This window comes from Oncorhynchus masou, chromosome 24 (genome assembly GCF_036934945.1).
Source record: "Oncorhynchus masou masou isolate Uvic2021 chromosome 24, UVic_Omas_1.1, whole genome shotgun sequence".
Taxonomy (NCBI): domain Eukaryota; kingdom Metazoa; phylum Chordata; class Actinopteri; order Salmoniformes; family Salmonidae; genus Oncorhynchus; species Oncorhynchus masou.
The window spans coordinates 116,942,580-116,963,278 of record NC_088235.1 but is presented as its reverse complement, the minus strand read 5'-3'; the positions used below and the strand labels follow the sequence as shown (position 1 = coordinate 116,963,278).

At 36.8% G+C, this 20,699-nt stretch overlaps 1 protein-coding gene across 1 annotated transcript in view; it reads left to right on the top strand.

The window, feature by feature from the left end:
- oca2 (oculocutaneous albinism II) overlaps nucleotides 1-15,805 on the top strand; it is a 229,428-nt gene extending 213,623 nt beyond the window's left edge. The window contains exon 23 of the mRNA XM_064933250.1: nucleotides 15,163-15,805. Within this exon, the coding sequence (XP_064789322.1) occupies nucleotides 15,163-15,250 (88 nt within the window). The 3' untranslated portion in view covers nucleotides 15,251-15,805. The remainder of the gene's footprint in view (nucleotides 1-15,162) is intronic.
- Nucleotides 15,806-20,699: the final 4,894 nt, after the last annotated feature.

The following is a 20,699-nucleotide window of genomic DNA, read 5'->3' as shown; positions in this document are numbered from 1 at the left end:
TATGTGACTAGTATACACCATCTATACAGTATGTGATTAGTATACACTATCTATACAGTATGTGATTAGTATACACCATCTATACAGTATGTGATTAGTATACACCATCTATACAGTATGTGATTAGTATACACTATCTATACAGTATGTGATTAGTATACACTATCTATACAGTATGTGACTAGTATACACCATCTATACAGTATGTGATTAGTATACACTATCTATACAGTATGTGATTAGTATACACCATCTATACAGTATGTGATTAGTATACACCATCTATACAGTATGTGATTAGTATACATTATCTATACAGTATGTGATTAGTATACACTATCTATACAGTATCTGATTAGTATGTGATTAGTATACACTATCTATACAGTATGTGATTAGTATACACTATCTATACAGTATCTGATTAGTATGTGATTAGTATACACCATCTATACAGTATGTGATTAGTATACACCATCTATACAGTATGTGATTAGTATACACTATCTATACAGTATGTGATTAGTATACACCATCTATACAGTATGTGATTAGTATACACCATCTATACATTATGTGATTAGTATACACCATCTATACATTATGTGATTAGTATACACCATCTATACATTATGTGATTAGTATACACTATCTATACAGTATGTGATTAGTATACACTATCTATACAGTATGTGATTAGTATACACTATCTATACAGTATCTGATTAGTATGTGATTAGTATACACTATCTATACAGTATGTGATTAGTATACACCATCTATACAGTATGTGATTAGTATACACCATCTATACAGTATGTGATTAGTATACACCATCTATACAGTATGTGATTAGTATACATTATCTATACAGTATGTGATTAGTATACACTATCTATACAGTATGTGATTAGTATACACCATCTATACAGTATGTGATTAGTATACACCATCTATACAGTATGTGATTAGTATGTGATTAGTATACACTATCTATACAGTATGTGATTAGTATACACTATCTATACAGTATGTGATTAGTATGTGATTAGTATACACTATCTATACAGTATGTGATTAGTATACACCATCTATACAGTATGTGATTAGTATACACCATCTATACAGTATGTGATTAGTATACACCATCTATACAGTATGTGATTAGTATGTGATTAGTATACACTATCTATACAGTATGTGATTAGTATACACTATCTATACAGTATGTGATTAGTATACACCATCTATACAGTATGTGATTAGTATACACTATCTATACAGTATGTGATTAGTATACACTACCTATACAGTATGTGATTAGTATACACTATCTATACAGTATGTGACTAGTATACACCATCTATACAGTATGTGATTAGTATACACTATCTATACAGTATGTGACTAGTATACACCATCTATACAGTATGTGATTAGTATACACCTTCTATACAGTATGTGATTAGTATACATTATCTATACAGTATGTGATTAGTATACACTATCTATACAGTATGTGACTAGTATACACCTTCTATACAGTATGTGATTAGTATACACTATCTATACAGTATCTGATTAGTATGTGATTAGTATACACCATCTATACAGTATGTGATTAGTATACACCATCTATACAGTATGTGATTAGTATACACCATCTATACATTATGTGATTAGTATACACCATCTATACATTATGTGATTAGTTTACACCATCTATACATTATGTGATTAGTATACACTATCTATACAGTATGTGATTAGTATACACTATCTATACAGTATGTGATTAGTATACACTATCTATACAGTATCTGATTAGTATGTGATTAGTATACACTATCTATACAGTATGTGATTAGTATACACCATCTATACAGCATGTGATTAGTATACACCATCTATACAGTATGTGATTAGTATACACCATCTATACAGTATGTGATTAGTATACACTATCTATACAGTATGTGATTAGTATACACCATCTATACAGCATGTGATTAGTATACACCATCTATACAGTATGTGATTAGTATACACCATCTATACAGTATGTGATTAGTATACATTATCTATACAGTATGTGATTAGTATACACTATCTATACAGTATGTGATTAGTATACACCATCTATACAGTATGTGATTAGTATACACCATCTATACAGTATGTGATTAGTATACATTATCTATACAGTATGTGATTAGTATACACTATCTATACAGTATGTGATTAGTATACACCATCTATACAGTATGTGATTAGTATACACCATCTATACAGTATGTGATTAGTATGTGATTAGTATACACTATCTATACAGTATGTGATTAGTATGTGATTAGTATACACTATCTATACAGTATGTGATTAGTATACACTATCTATACAGTATGTGATTAGTATACACTATCTATACAGTATGTGATTAGTATGTGATTAGTATACACTATCTATACAGTATGTGATTAGTATACACTATCTATACAGTATGTGATTAGTATACACCATCTATACAGTATGTGATTAGTATACACCATCTATACAGTATGTGATTAGTATACATTATCTATACAGTATGTGATTAGTATACACTATCTATACAGTATGTGATTAGTATACACCATCTATACAGTATGTGATTAGTATACACCATCTATACAGTATGTGATTAGTATGTGATTAGTATACACTATCTATACAGTATGTGATTAGTATACACTATCTATACAGTATGTGATTAGTATACACCATCTATACAGTATGTGATTAGTATACACTATCTATACAGTATGTGATTAGTATACACTATCTATACAGTATGTGATTAGTATACACTATCTATACAGTATGTGACTAGTATACACCATCTATACAGTATGTGATTAGTATACACTATCTATACAGTATGTGACTAGTATACACCATCTATACAGTATGTGATTAGTATACACTATCTATACAGTATGTGATTAGTATACACCATCTATACAGTATGTGATTAGTATACACCATCTATACAGTATGTGATTAGTATACATTATCTATACAGTATGTGATTAGTATACACTATCTATACAGTATCTGATTAGTATGTGATTAGTATACACTATCTATACAGTATGTGATTAGTATACACTATCTATACAGTATGTGATTAGTATACACTATCTATACAGTATCTGATTAGTATGTGATTAGTATACACCATCTATACAGTATGTGATTAGTATACACCATCTATACAGTATGTGATTAGTATACACTATCTATACAGTATGTGATTAGTATACACCATCTATACAGTATGTGATTAGTATACACCATCTATACATTATGTGATTAGTATACACCATCTATACATTATGTGATTAGTATACACCATCTATACATTATGTGATTAGTATACACTATCTATACAGTATGTGATTAGTATACACTATCTATACAGTATGTGATTAGTATACACTATCTATACAGTATCTGATTAGTATGTGATTAGTATACACTATCTATACAGTATGTGATTAGTATACACCATCTATACAGTATGTGATTAGTATACACCATCTATACAGTATGTGATTAGTATACACCATCTATACAGTATGTGATTAGTATACATTATCTATACAGTATGTGATTAGTATACACTATCTATACAGTATGTGATTAGTATACACCATCTATACAGTATGTGATTAGTATACACCATCTATACAGTATGTGATTAGTATGTGATTAGTATACACTATCTATACAGTATGTGATTAGTATACACTATCTATACAGTATGTGATTAGTATGTGATTAGTATACACTATCTATACAGTATGTGATTAGTATACACCATCTATACAGTATGTGATTAGTATACACCATCTATACAGTATGTGATTAGTATGTGATTAGTATACACTATCTATACAGTATGTGATTAGTATACACTATCTATACAGTATGTGATTAGTATACACCATCTATACAGTATGTGATTAGTATACACTATCTATACAGTATGTGATTAGTATACACTATCTATACAGTATGTGATTAGTATACACTATCTATACAGTATGTGACTAGTATACACCATCTATACAGTATGTGATTAGTATACACTATCTATACAGTATGTGACTAGTATACACCATCTATACAGTATGTGATTAGTATACACCTTCTATACAGTATGTGATTAGTATACATTATCTATACAGTATGTGATTAGTATACACTATCTATACAGTATGTGATGCTAGTATACACCTTCTATACAGTATGTGATTAGTATACATTATCTATACAGTATGTGATTAGTATACACCTTCTATACAGTATGTGATTAGTATACATTATCTATACAGTATGTGATTAGTATACACTATCTATACAGTATGTGATTAGTATACACCATCTATACAGTATGTGATTAGTATACACCTTCTATACAGTATGTGATTAGTATACATTATCTATACAGTATGTGATTAGTATACACTATCTATACAGTATGTGATTAGTATACATTATCTATACAGTATGTGATTAGTATACACTATCTATACAGTATCTGATTAGTATGTGATTAGTATACACTATCTATACAGTATGTGATTAGTATACACCATCTATACAGTATGTGATTAGTATACACCATCTATACAGTATGTGATTAGTATACACCATCTATACAGTATGTGATTAGTATACATTATCTATACAGTATGTGATTAGTATACACTATCTATACAGTATGTGATTAGTATACACCATCTATACAGTATGTGATTAGTATACACCATCTATACAGTATGTGATTAGTATGTGATTAGTATACACTATCTATACAGTATGTGATTAGTATACACTATCTATACAGTATGTGATTAGTATGTGATTAGTATACACTATCTATACAGTATGTGATTAGTATACACCATCTATACAGTATGTGATTAGTATACACCATCTATACAGTATGTGATTAGTATACACCATCTATACAGTATGTGATTAGTATGTGATTAGTATACACTATCTATACAGTATGTGATTAGTATACACTATCTATACAGTATGTGATTAGTATACACCATCTATACAGTATGTGATTAGTATACACTATCTATACAGTATGTGATTAGTATACACTATCTATACAGTATGTGATTAGTATACACTATCTATACAGTATGTGACTAGTATACACCATCTATACAGTATGTGATTAGTATACACTATCTATACAGTATGTGACTAGTATACACCATCTATACAGTATGTGATTAGTATACACCTTCTATACAGTATGTGATTAGTATACATTATCTATACAGTATGTGATTAGTATACACTATCTATACAGTATGTGACTAGTATACACCTTCTATACAGTATGTGATTAGTATACACTATCTATACAGTATCTGATTAGTATGTGATTAGTATACACCATCTATACAGTATGTGATTAGTATACACCATCTATACAGTATGTGATTAGTATACACTATCTATACAGTATGTGATTAGTATACACCATCTATACAGTATGTGATTAGTATACACCATCTATACATTATGTGATTAGCATACACCATCTATACATTATGTGATTAGTTTACACCATCTATACATTATGTGATTAGTATACACTATCTATACAGTATGTGATTAGTATACACTATCTATACAGTATGTGATTAGTATACACTATCTATACAGTATCTGATTAGTATGTGATTAGTATACACTATCTATACAGTATGTGATTAGTATACACCATCTATACAGCATGTGATTAGTATACACCATCTATACAGTATGTGATTAGTATACACCATCTATACAGTATGTGATTAGTATACACTATCTATACAGTATGTGATTAGTATACACCATCTATACAGCATGTGATTAGTATACACCATCTATACAGTATGTGATTAGTATACACCATCTATACAGTATGTGATTAGTATACATTATCTATACAGTATGTGATTAGTATACACTATCTATACAGTATGTGATTAGTATACACCATCTATACAGTATGTGATTAGTATACACCATCTATACAGTATGTGATTAGTATGTGATTAGTATACACTATCTATACAGTATGTGATTAGTATACACTATCTATACAGTATGTGATTAGTATACACTATCTATACAGTATGTGATTAGTATGTGATTAGTATACACTATCTATACAGTATGTGATTAGTATACACTATCTATACAGTATGTGATTAGTATACACCATCTATACAGTATGTGATTAGTATACACCATCTATACAGTATGTGATTAGTATACATTATCTATACAGTATGTGATTAGTATACACTATCTATACAGTATGTGATTAGTATACACCATCTATACAGTATGTGATTAGTATACACCATCTATACAGTATGTGATTAGTATGTGATTAGTATACACTATCTATACAGTATGTGATTAGTATACACTATCTATACAGTATGTGATTAGTATACACCATCTATACAGTATGTGATTAGTATACACTATCTATACAGTATGTGATTAGTATACACTATCTATACAGTATGTGATTAGTATACACTATCTATACAGTATGTGACTAGTATACACCATCTATACAGTATGTGATTAGTATACACTATCTATACAGTATGTGACTAGTATACACCATCTATACAGTATGTGATTAGTATACACTATCTATACAGTATGTGATTAGTATACACCATCTATACAGTATGTGATTAGTATACACCATCTATACAGTATGTGATTAGTATACATTATCTATACAGTATGTGATTAGTATACACTATCTATACAGTATCTGATTAGTATGTGATTAGTATACACTATCTATACAGTATGTGATTAGTATACACTATCTATACAGTATCTGATTAGTATGTGATTAGTATACACCATCTATACAGTATGTGATTAGTATACACCATCTATACAGTATGTGATTAGTATACACTATCTATACAGTATGTGATTAGTATACACCATCTATACAGTATGTGATTAGTATACACCATCTATACATTATGTGATTAGTATACACCATCTATACATTATGTGATTAGTATACACCATCTATACATTATGTGATTAGTATACACTATCTATACAGTATGTGATTAGTATACACTATCTATACAGTATGTGATTAGTATACACTATCTATACAGTATCTGATTAGTATGTGATTAGTATACACTATCTATACAGTATGTGATTAGTATACACCATCTATACAGTATGTGATTAGTATACACCATCTATACAGTATGTGATTAGTATACACCATCTATACAGTATGTGATTAGTATACATTATCTATACAGTATGTGATTAGTATACACTATCTATACAGTATGTGATTAGTATACACCATCTATACAGTATGTGATTAGTATACACCATCTATACAGTATGTGATTAGTATGTGATTAGTATACACTATCTATACAGTATGTGATTAGTATACACTATCTATACAGTATGTGATTAGTATGTGATTAGTATACACTATCTATACAGTATGTGATTAGTATACACTATCTATACAGTATGTGATTAGTATACACCATCTATACAGCATGTGATTAGTATACACCATCTATACAGTATGTGATTAGTATACACCATCTATACAGTATGTGATTAGTATACATTATCTATACAGTATGTGATTAGTATACACTATCTATACAGTATGTGATTAGTATACACCATCTATACAGTATGTGATTAGTATACACCATCTATACAGTATGTGATTAGTATGTGATTAGTATACACTATCTATACAGTATGTGATTAGTATACACTATCTATACAGTATGTGATTAGTATACACTATCTATACAGTATGTGATTAGTATGTGATTAGTATACACTATCTATACAGTATGTGATTAGTATACACTATCTATACAGTATGTGATTAGTATACACCATCTATACAGTATGTGATTAGTATACACCATCTATACAGTATGTGATTAGTATACATTATCTATACAGTATGTGATTAGTATACACTATCTATACAGTATGTGATTAGTATACACCATCTATACAGTATGTGATTAGTATACACCATCTATACAGTATGTGATTAGTATGTGATTAGTATACACTATCTATACAGTATGTGATTAGTATACACTATCTATACAGTATGTGATTAGTATACACCATCTATACAGTATGTGATTAGTATACACTATCTATACAGTATGTGATTAGTATACACTATCTATACAGTATGTGATTAGTATACACTATCTATACAGTATGTGACTAGTATACACCATCTATACAGTATGTGATTAGTATACACTATCTATACAGTATGTGACTAGTATACACCATCTATACAGTATGTGATTAGTATACACTATCTATACAGTATGTGATTAGTATACACCATCTATACAGTATGTGATTAGTATACACCATCTATACAGTATGTGATTAGTATACATTATCTATACAGTATGTGATTAGTATACACTATCTATACAGTATCTGATTAGTATGTGATTAGTATACACTATCTATACAGTATGTGATTAGTATACACTATCTATACAGTATCTGATTAGTATGTGATTAGTATACACCATCTATACAGTATGTGATTAGTATACACCATCTATACAGTATGTGATTAGTATACACTATCTATACAGTATGTGATTAGTATACACCATCTATACAGTATGTGATTAGTATACACCATCTATACATTATGTGATTAGTATACACCATCTATACATTATGTGATTAGTATACACCATCTATACATTATGTGATTAGTATACACTATCTATACAGTATGTGATTAGTATACACTATCTATACAGTATGTGATTAGTATACACTATCTATACAGTATCTGATTAGTATGTGATTAGTATACACTATCTATACAGTATGTGATTAGTATACACCATCTATACAGTATGTGATTAGTATACACCATCTATACAGTATGTGATTAGTATACACCATCTATACAGTATGTGATTAGTATACATTATCTATACAGTATGTGATTAGTATACACTATCTATACAGTATGTGATTAGTATACACCATCTATACAGTATGTGATTAGTATACACCATCTATACAGTATGTGATTAGTATGTGATTAGTATACACTATCTATACAGTATGTGATTAGTATACACTATCTATACAGTATGAGATTAGTATGTGATTAGTATACACTATCTATACAGTATGTGATTAGTATACACCATCTATACAGTATGTGATTAGTATACACCATCTATACAGTATGTGATTAGTATACACCATCTATACAGTATGTGATTAGTATGTGATTAGTATACACTATCTATACAGTATGTGATTAGTATACACTATCTATACAGTATGTGATTAGTATACACCATCTATACAGTATGTGATTAGTATACACTATCTATACAGTATGTGATTAGTATACACTATCTATACAGTATGTGATTAGTATACACTATCTATACAGTATGTGACTAGTATACACCATCTATACAGTATGTGATTAGTATACACTATCTATACAGTATGTGACTAGTATACACCATCTATACAGTATGTGATTAGTATACACCTTCTATACAGTATGTGATTAGTATACATTATCTATACAGTATGTGATTAGTATACACTATCTATACAGTATGTGACTAGTATACACCTTCTATACAGTATGTGATTAGTATACATTATCTATACAGTATGTGATTAGTATACACCTTCTATACAGTATGTGATTAGTATACATTATCTATACAGTATGTGATTAGTATACACTATCTATACAGTATGTGATTAGTATACACCATCTATACAGTATGTGATTAGTATACACCTTCTATACAGTATGTGATTAGTATACATTATCTATACAGTATGTGATTAGTATACACTATCTATACAGTATGTGATTAGTATACACTATCTATACAGTATGTGACTAGTATACACCATCTATACAGTATGTGATTAGTATACACTATCTATACAGTATGTGATTAGTATACACCTTCTATACAGTATGTGATTAGTATACATTATCTATACAGTATGTGATTAGTATACACCTTCTATACAGTATGTGATTAGTATACATTATCTATACAGTATGTGATTAGTATACACTATCTATACAGTATGTGATTAGTATACACCATCTATACAGTATGTGATTAGTATACACCTTCTATACAGTATGTGATTAGTATACATTATCTATACAGTATGTGATTAGTATACACTATCTATACAGTATGTGACTAGTATACACCATCTATACAGTATGTGATTAGTATACACTATCTATACAGTATGTGACTAGTATACACCATCTATACAGTATGTGATTAGTATACACCTTCTATACAGTATGTGATTAGTATACATTATCTATACAGTATGTGATTAGTATACACTATCTATACAGTATGTGATTAGTATACATTATCTATACAGTATGTGATTAGTATACACCATCTATACAGTATGTGATTAGTATACACCATCTATACAGTATGTGATTAGTATACACCATCTATACAGTATGTGACTAGTATACACCATCTATACAGTATGTGATTAGTATACACTATCTATACAGTATGTGATTAGTATACACTATCTATACAGTATGTGATTAGTATACACTATCTATACAGTATGTGATTAGTATACACTATCTATACAGTATGTGAGTAATATACACCATCTATACAGTATGTGATTAGTATACACCATCTATACAGTATGTGATTAGTATACACTATCTATACAGTATGTGACTAGTATACACTATCTATACAGTATGTGATTAGTATACACCATCTATACAGTATGTGATTAGTATACACCATCTATACAGTATGTGATTAGTATACACCATCTATACAGTATGTGATTAGTATACACCATCTATACAGTATGTGAGTAATATACACTATCTATACAGTATGTGATTAGTATACACTATCTATACAGTATGTGATTAATATACACCATCTATACAGTATGTGATTAGTATGTGATTAGTATACACCATCTATACAGTATGTGATTAGTATACACTATCTATACAGTATGTGATTAGTATACACCATCTATACAGTATGTGATTAGTATACACCATCTATACAGTATGTGATTAGTATACACCATCTATACAGTATGTGATTAGTATACATTATCTATACAGTATGTGATTAGTATACACTATCTATACAGTATGTGATTAGTATACACCATCTATACAGTATGTGATTAGTATACACCATCTATACAGTATGTGATTAGTATGTGATTAGTATACACTATCTATACAGTATGTGATTAGTATACACTATCTATACAGTATGTGATTAGTATGTGATTAGTATACACTATCTATACAGTATGTGATTAGTATACACCATCTATACAGTATGTGATTAGTATACACCATCTATACAGTATGTGATTAGTATACACCATCTATACAGTATGTGATTAGTATGTGATTAGTATACACTATCTATACAGTATGTGATTAGTATACACTATCTATACAGTATGTGATTAGTATACACCATCTATACAGTATGTGATTAGTATACACTATCTATACAGTATGTGATTAGTATACACTATCTATACAGTATGTGATTAGTATACACTATCTATACAGTATGTGACTAGTATACACCATCTATACAGTATGTGATTAGTATACACTATCTATACAGTATGTGACTAGTATACACCATCTATACAGTATGTGATTAGTATACACCTTCTATACAGTATGTGATTAGTATACATTATCTATACAGTATGTGATTAGTATACACTATCTATACAGTATGTGACTAGTATACACCTTCTATACAGTATGTGATTAGTATACATTATCTATACAGTATGTGATTAGTATACACCTTCTATACAGTATGTGATTAGTATACATTATCTATACAGTATGTGATTAGTATACACTATCTATACAGTATGTGATTAGTATACACCATCTATACAGTATGTGATTAGTATACACCTTCTATACAGTATGTGATTAGTATACATTATCTATACAGTATGTGATTAGTATACACTATCTATACAGTATGTGATTAGTATACACTATCTATACAGTATGTGACTAGTATACACCATCTATACAGTATGTGATTAGTATACACTATCTATACAGTATGTGATTAGTATACACCTTCTATACAGTATGTGATTAGTATACATTATCTATACAGTATGTGATTAGTATACACCTTCTATACAGTATGTGATTAGTATACATTATCTATACAGTATGTGATTAGTATACACTATCTATACAGTATGTGATTAGTATACACCATCTATACAGTATGTGATTAGTATACACCTTCTATACAGTATGTGATTAGTATACATTATCTATACAGTATGTGATTAGTATACACTATCTATACAGTATGTGACTAGTATACACCATCTATACAGTATGTGATTAGTATACACTATCTATACAGTATGTGACTAGTATACACCATCTATACAGTATGTGATTAGTATACACCTTCTATACAGTATGTGATTAGTATACATTATCTATACAGTATGTGATTAGTATACACTATCTATACAGTATGTGATTAGTATACATTATCTATACAGTATGTGATTAGTATACACCATCTATACAGTATGTGATTAGTATACACCATCTATACAGTATGTGATTAGTATACACCATCTATACAGTATGTGACTAGTATACACCATCTATACAGTATGTGATTAGTATACACTATCTATACAGTATGTGATTAGTATACACTATCTATACAGTATGTGATTAGTATACACTATCTATACAGTATGTGATTAGTATACACTATCTATACAGTATGTGAGTAATATACACCATCTATACAGTATGTGATTAGTATACACCATCTATACAGTATGTGATTAGTATACACTATCTATACAGTATGTGACTAGTATACACTATCTATACAGTATGTGATTAGTATACACCATCTATACAGTATGTGATTAGTATACACCATCTATACAGTATGTGATTAGTATACACCATCTATACAGTATGTGATTAGTATACACCATCTATACAGTATGTGAGTAATATACACTATCTATACAGTATGTGATTAGTATACACTATCTATACAGTATGTGATTAATATACACCATCTATACAGTATGTGATTAGTATGTGATTAGTATACACCATCTATACAGTATGTGATTAGTATACACTATCTATACAGTATGTGATTAGTATACACCATCTATACAGTATGTGGTTTCGGCTATTTCAGCCAAACCCAGGTGTATACAATCTCCATAGACAAACATTGGCAGTAGAATGGCCTTCCTTTAGAGCTCGGTAGAATGGCCTTCCTTTAGAGCTCGGTAGAATGGCCTTCCTTTAGAGCCCGGTAGAATGGCCTTCTAGGAGCAACAACGGCTCAGCCGCGAAGTGGTAGGCCATACAAGCTCACAGAACAGGACCACTGAGTGATGAAGCGTGTAGCGTGGGTTCCAAACTGGGTTCCAAACTGCCTCTGGAAGCAACGTCAGCACAAGAGCTGTTCATCGGGAACTTCATGAAATGGGTTTCCATGGCCTAGCAGCCGCACACAAGCCTAAGATCACCATGCGCAATGCCAAGCGTCGGCTGGAGTGGTGATAAGCTCGCTGCCATTGGACTCTGGAGCAGTGGAAACGTGTTCTCTGGAGTCATGAATCACTCTTCACCATCTGGAAGTCTGATGATGCCAGGAGAACGCCAGGAGAACGCCAGGAGAACGCCAGGAGAACGCTACTGGCTCCAGTGCCAACTGTAAAGTTTGGTAAAGGAGGAATAATGGCCTATGGCTGTTTTTCATGGTTCGGGCCTCTTAGTTTCAGTGAAGTGAAATCTTAACACTACAGCATACAATGACATTCTAGACGATTCTGTGCTTCCAACTTTGTGGCAACAGTTTTGGGAAGGCCCTTTCCTGTTTCAGAATGACAATGCCCCCGTGCACAAAGCAAGGTCCATACAGAAATGGCTTTTCGAGATCAGTATGGAAGAACTTGAATGGCCTTCACAGAGCCTTGACCTCTACCCAATCAAACACCATTGTAAAGAATTGGAACGCTGACTACGAGCCAGGCCTAATTCACAATAAAGACTCAGAATGGGGCTACAATCAGAATTCACAATAAAGACTCAGAATGGGGCTACAATCAGAATTCACAATAAAGACTCAGAATGGTGCTACAATCAGAATTCACAATAAAGACTCAGAATGGTGCTACAATCAGAATTCACAATAAAGACTCAGAATGGTGCTACAATCAGAATTCACAATAAAGACTCAGAATGGTGCTACAATCAGAATTCACAATAAAGACTCAGAATGGTGCTGCACTCTATAAAGTCACAATAAATACAGGGAATAAAGTCTAGATATTGGGATTGCTGATATCAGTTCAAAGATGGGTCTACAGTACCTTCAATGAATGTGATGTGTGTTTGGTAAAGTACTGACTGCTAGTCCCTTTTAGGTCAGGTCTACTAGTCGCTCTAGATCAGGTCTACTAGTCGCTCTAGATCAGGTCTGCTAGTCGCTCTAGATCAGGTCTGCTAGTCGCTCTAGATCAGGTCTACTGGTCGCTCTAGATCAGGTCTGCTCGTCGCTCTAGATCAGGTCTGCTAGTCGCTCTAGATCAGGTCTGCTAGTCGCTCTAGATCAGGTCTGCTAGTCGCTCTAGATCAGGTCTGCTCGTCGCTCTAGATCAGGTCTGCTAGTCGCTCTAGATCAGGTCTGCTAGTCGCTCTAGATCAGGTCTGCTAGTCGCTCTAGATCAGGTCTGCTAGTCGCTCTAGATCAGGTCTGCTAGTCGCTCTAGATCAGGTCTGCTATTCGCTCTAGATCAGGTCTGCTAGTCGCTCTAGATCAGGTCTGCTAGTCGCTCTAGAGCAGGTCTGCTAGTCGCTCTAGAGCTGGTCTGTGCTTTTCGTTGTTTTGTCATTCATGGTACAGTATGTTGACAATGTGTTGTTGTGTTTCTTGTTGTTTCCAGGCTAGGCTTCCCCATGATGCTAATGACCTGTACCATAGGGATGTGCTACCTGCTGGCCACAATCATCGGACTGGGCTGGACCCTCTAACCTGCTCCTCACTGCACTACCAAAGAGAGACTGTTTGAGTGAATGTTTAGATACAGAGAGTTTCAAAGTGTTGGACGCAGCTCAAAAGCCACATGGAGATCAATCGATCCTTCACAGATTCAAAGTTGCAGCTCATTTGGAAAGTGGTGGACATCATCTCGAGTACTTAGTCACATTGCAGTTGTAATATGCAGTAGTTAGCCTACAACAGCAGTACAACAACAATGATGTGTTGTAACATGAGGAAAACAAGCTAAACCAAGTGAATGGATTATAATCTACACTACATGGCCTCAGTCTATAGATCTCTCAATGGTTCTCTTCAGACTACAGCCCTCTCTTATCTCTCATGGTGCTCTTCAGTCTACAGCCCTCTCGTATCTCTCCATGGTGCTCTTCAGTCTACAGCCCTCTCTTATCTATCCATGGTGCTCTTCATTCTACAGCCCTCTCGTATCTCTCAATGGTGCTCTTCAGTCTACAGCCCTCTCTTATCTCTCAATGGTGCTCTTCAGTCTACAGCCCTCTTATGTTTCCATAGTGCTCTTCAGTCTACAGCCCTCTCTTATCTCTCCATGGTGCTCTTCAGTCTACAGCCCTCTTTTATCTATCCATGGTGCTCTTCAGTCTACAGCCCTCTCTTATCTCTCAATGGTGCTCTTCAGTCTACAGCCCTCTTTTATGTTTTCATTGTGCTCTTCAGTCTACAGCCCTCTCTTATGTTTCCATAGTGCTCTTCAGTCTACAGCCCTCTCTTATCTCTCAATGGTGCTCTTCAGTCTACAGCCCTCTTTTATCTATCCATGGTGCTCTTCAGTCTACAGCCCTCTCTTATCTCTCCATGGTGCTCTTCAGTCTACAGCCCTCTCTTATCTCTCCATGGTGCTCCTCAGTCTACAGCCCTCTCTTATCTCTCTATGGTGCTCTTCATTCTACGGCCCTCTCGTATCTCTCAATGGTGCTCTTCAGTCTACAGCCCTCTCTTATCTCTCAATGGTGCTCTTCAGTCTACAGCCCTCTTTTATCTATCCATGGTGCTCTTCAGTCTACAGTCCTCTCTTATCTCTCCATGGTGCTCTTCAGTCTACAGCCCTCTCTTATCTCTCCATGGTGCTCTTCAGTCTACAGCCCTCTTTTATCTATCCATGGTGCTCTTCAGTCTACAGCCCTCTCTTATCCCTCCATGGTGCTCTTCATTCTACAGCCCTCTCTTATCTCTCCATGGTGCTCTTCAGTCCACAGCCCTCTCTTATCTCTCAATGGTGCTCTTCAGCCTACAGCCCCATTTTATCTATCCATGGTGCTCTTCAGTCTACAGCCCTCTTTTATCTCTCATAGTGCTCTTCAGTCTACAGCCCTCTCTTATCTCTCCATGTTGCTCTTCAGTCTACAGCCCTCTCTTATCTCTCAATGGTGTTCTTCAGTCTACAGCCATCTCTTATCTCTCCATGGTGCTCTTCAGTCTATGGTGCTCTTCAGTCTACAGCCCTCTCTTATCCCTCCATGGTGCTCTTCAGTCTACAGCCCTCTCTTATCTCTCCATGGTGCGCTTCAGTCTACAGCCCTCTCTTATCTCTCATGGTGCTCTTCAGTCTACAGCCCTCTCTTATCTCTCCATGTTGCTCTTCCGTCTACAGCCCTCTCTTATCTCTCAATGGTGTTCTTCAGTCTACAGCCCTCTCTTATCTCTCCATGGTGCTCTTCAGTCTATGGTGCTCTTCAGTCTACAGCCCTCTCTTATCCCTCCATGGTGCTCTTCAGTCTACATCCCTCTCTTATCTATCCATGGTGCTCTTCAGTCTACAGCCCTCTCGTATCTCTCCATGGTGCTCTTCAGTCTACAGCCCTCTCTTATCTCTCCATGGTGCGCTTCAGTCTACAGCCCTCTCTTATCTCTCCATGGTGCTCTTCATTCTACAGCCCTCTCTTATCTCTCCATGGTGCTCTTCAGTCTATGGTGCTCTTCAGTCTACAGCCCTCTCTTATCTCTCCATGGTGCTCTTCAGTCTATGGTGCTCTTCAGTCTACAGCCCTCTCTTATCTCTCCATGGTGCTCTTCAGTCTATGGTGCTCTTCAGTCTACAGCCCTCTCTTATCTCTCCATGGTGCTCTTCAGTCTACAGCCCTCTCTTATCTCTCCATGGTGCTCTTCAGTCTACAGCCCTCTTTTATCTATCCATGGTGCTCTTCAGTCTACAGCCCTCTCGTATCTCTCCATGGTGCTCTTCAGTCTACAGTGCTCATTACACTGAGAGTAATTGGAGGAGCAAGGCCTGAGTCTGCATGGCTCTCCACGGTGCTCTTTAGATCAGCAGGGCTCTCCACGGTGCTCTTTAGATCCACAAGGCTCTCCATTGTGCTCTTTAGATCTACAGGGCTCTCCATGGTGCTTCTGCTTATATGGGTATATTATTAAAATATTTTGACTTTTCATGTAATTTCTTTGGTACTCAAAAATCTGAATCCTAGCTCAGCTAGATTATATGGATACATCATCATGCCCCTGATACCCAATAAAAGGGATGTTTCTGTGGCCTATTAAAAGGTTGTGTGTCGTTGCCTGACTTTGGGCTGGATTCAATTAGATTGACATCCGCATAGCTGCTACTGTATCATCCCTCCAGCCCGGAGCAGCCCTGTTACTAAGAAACACTGCTACTGTATCATCCCTCCAGCACGGAGCAGCCCTGTTACTCAGAAACACTGCTACTGTATCATCCCTCCAGCCCGGAGCAGCCCTGTTACTCAGAAACACTGCTACTGTATCATCCCTCCAGCCCGGAGCAGCCCTGTTACTCAGAAACACTGCTACTGTATCATCCCTCCAGCCCGGAGCAGCCCTGTTACTAAGAAACACTGCTACTGTATCATCCCTCCAGCCCGGAGCAGCCCTGTTACTCAGAAACACTGCTACTGTATCATCCCTCCAGCCCGGAGCAGCCCTGTTACTAAGAAACACTGCTACTGTATCATCCCTCCAGCCCGGAGCAGCCCTGTTACTAAGAAACACTGCTACTGTATCATCCCTCCAGCCCGGAGCAGCCCTGTTACTGAGAAACACTGCTACTGTATCATCCCTCCAGCCCGGAGCAGCCCTGTTACTCAGAAACACTGCTACTGTATCATCCCTCCAGCCCGGAGCAGCCCTGTTACTAAGAAACACTGCTACTGTATCATCCCTCCAGCCCGGAGCAGCCCTGTTACTCAGAAACACTGCTACTGTATCATCCCTCCAGCCCGGAGCAGCCCTGTTACTCAGAAACACTGCTACTGTATCATCCCTCCAGCCCGGAGCAGCCCTGTTACTAAGAAACACTGCTACTGTATCATCCCTCCAGCCCGGAGCAGCCCTGTTACTCAGAAACACTGCTACTGTATCATCCCTCCAGCCCGGAGCAGCCCTGTTACTAAGAAACACTGCTACTGTATCATCCCTCCAGCCCGGAGCAGCCCTGTTACTAAGAAACACTGCTACTGTATCATCCCTCCAGCCCGGAGCAGCCCTGTTACTAAGAAACACTGCTACTGTATCATCCCTCCAGCCCGGAGCAGCCCTGTTACTAAGAAACACTGCTACTGTATCATCCCTCCAGCCCGGAGCAGCCCTGTTACTCAGAAACACTGCTACTGTATCATCCCTCCAGCCCGGAGCAGCCCTGTTACTAAGAAACACTGCTACTGTATCATCCCTCCAGCCCGGAGCAGCCCTGTTACTGAGAAACACTGCTACTGTATCATCCCTCCAGCACGGAGCAGCCCTGTTACTCAGAAACACTGCTACTGTATCATCCCTCCAGCCCGGAGCAGCCCTGTTACTCAGAAACACTGCTACTGTATCATCCCTCCAGCCCGGAGCAGCCCTGTTACTAAGCAACACTGCTACTGTATCATCCCTCCAGCACGGAGCAGCCCTGTTACTAAGCAACACTGCTACTGTATCATCCCTCCAGCCCGGAGCAGCCCTGTTATTAAGAAACACTGCTACTGTATCATCCCTCCAGCCCGGAGCAGCCCTGTTACTGAGAAACACTGCTACTGTATCATCCCTCCAGCCCGGAGCAGCCCTGTTACTCAGAAACACTGCTACTGTATCATCCCTCCAGCCCGGAGCAGCCCTGTTACTAAGAAACACTGCTACTGTATCATCCCTCCAGCCCGGAGCAGCCCTGTTACTAAGAAACACTGCTACTGTATCATCCCTCCAGCACGGAGCAGCCCTGTTACTCAGAAACACTGCTACTGTATCATCCCTCCAGCCCGGAGCAGCCCTGTTACTGAGAAACATTAAGAACAATAAAACCTTTAACAAAGTGGTGGATTGTTTTCTGTTTCTTTTCAAGGTAGAACGCTCACACTCCAATTCAGGGAGGGACGAGGACTGACTCAGGGAGGGGCGAGGACTGACTCAGGGAGGCGCGAGGACTGACTCAGGGAGGGACGAAGACTGACTCAGGGAGGGGCGAAGACTGACTCAGGGAGGGACGAGGACTGACTCAGGGAGGGGCGAAGACTGACTCAGGGAGGGACGAGGACTGACTCAGGGAGGGGCGAGGACTGACTCAGGGAGGGGCGAGGACTGACTCAGGGAGGGGCGAGGACTGACTCAGGGAGGGACGAGGACTGACTCAGGGAGGCGCGAGGACTGACTCAGGGAGGGGCGAGGACTGACTCAGGGAGGGGCGAGGACTGACTCAGGGAGGGACGAGGACTGACTCAGGGAGGCGCGAGGACTGACTCAGGGAGGGGCGAGGACTGACTCAGGGAGGCGCGAGGACTGACTCAGGGAGGGGCGAGGACTGACTCAGGGAGGGACGAAGACTGACTCAGGGAGGCGCGAGGACTGACTCAGGGAGGGACGAGGACTGACTCAGGGAGGGGCGAGGACTGACTCAGGGAGGGACGAGGACTGACTCAGGGAGGGGCGAGGACTGACTCAGGGAGGCGAGGACTGACTCAGGGAGGGGCGAGGACTGACTCAGGGAGGGGCGAGGACTGACTCAGGGAGGGACGAGGACTGACTCAGGGAGGCGCGAGGACTGACTCAGGGAGGGGCGAGGACTGACTCAGGGAGGCGCGAGGACTGACTCAGGGAGGGGCGAGGACTGACTCAGGGAGGGACGAAGACTGACTCAGGGAGGCGCGAGGACTGACTCAGGGAGGGACGAGGACTGACTCAGGGAGGGGCGAGGACTGACTCAGGGAGGGACGAGGACTGACTCAGGGAGGGGCGAGGACTGACTCAGGGAGGCGCGAGGACTGACTCAGGGAGGGGCGAGGACTGACTCAGGGAGGGGCGAGGACTGACTCAGGGAGGGACGAGGACTGACTCAGGGAGGGACGAAGACTGACTCAGGGAGGGACGAGGACTGACTCAGGGAGGGACGAGGACTGACTCAGGGAGGGGCGAGGACTGACTCAGGGAGGGGCGAGGACTGACTCAGGGAGGCGA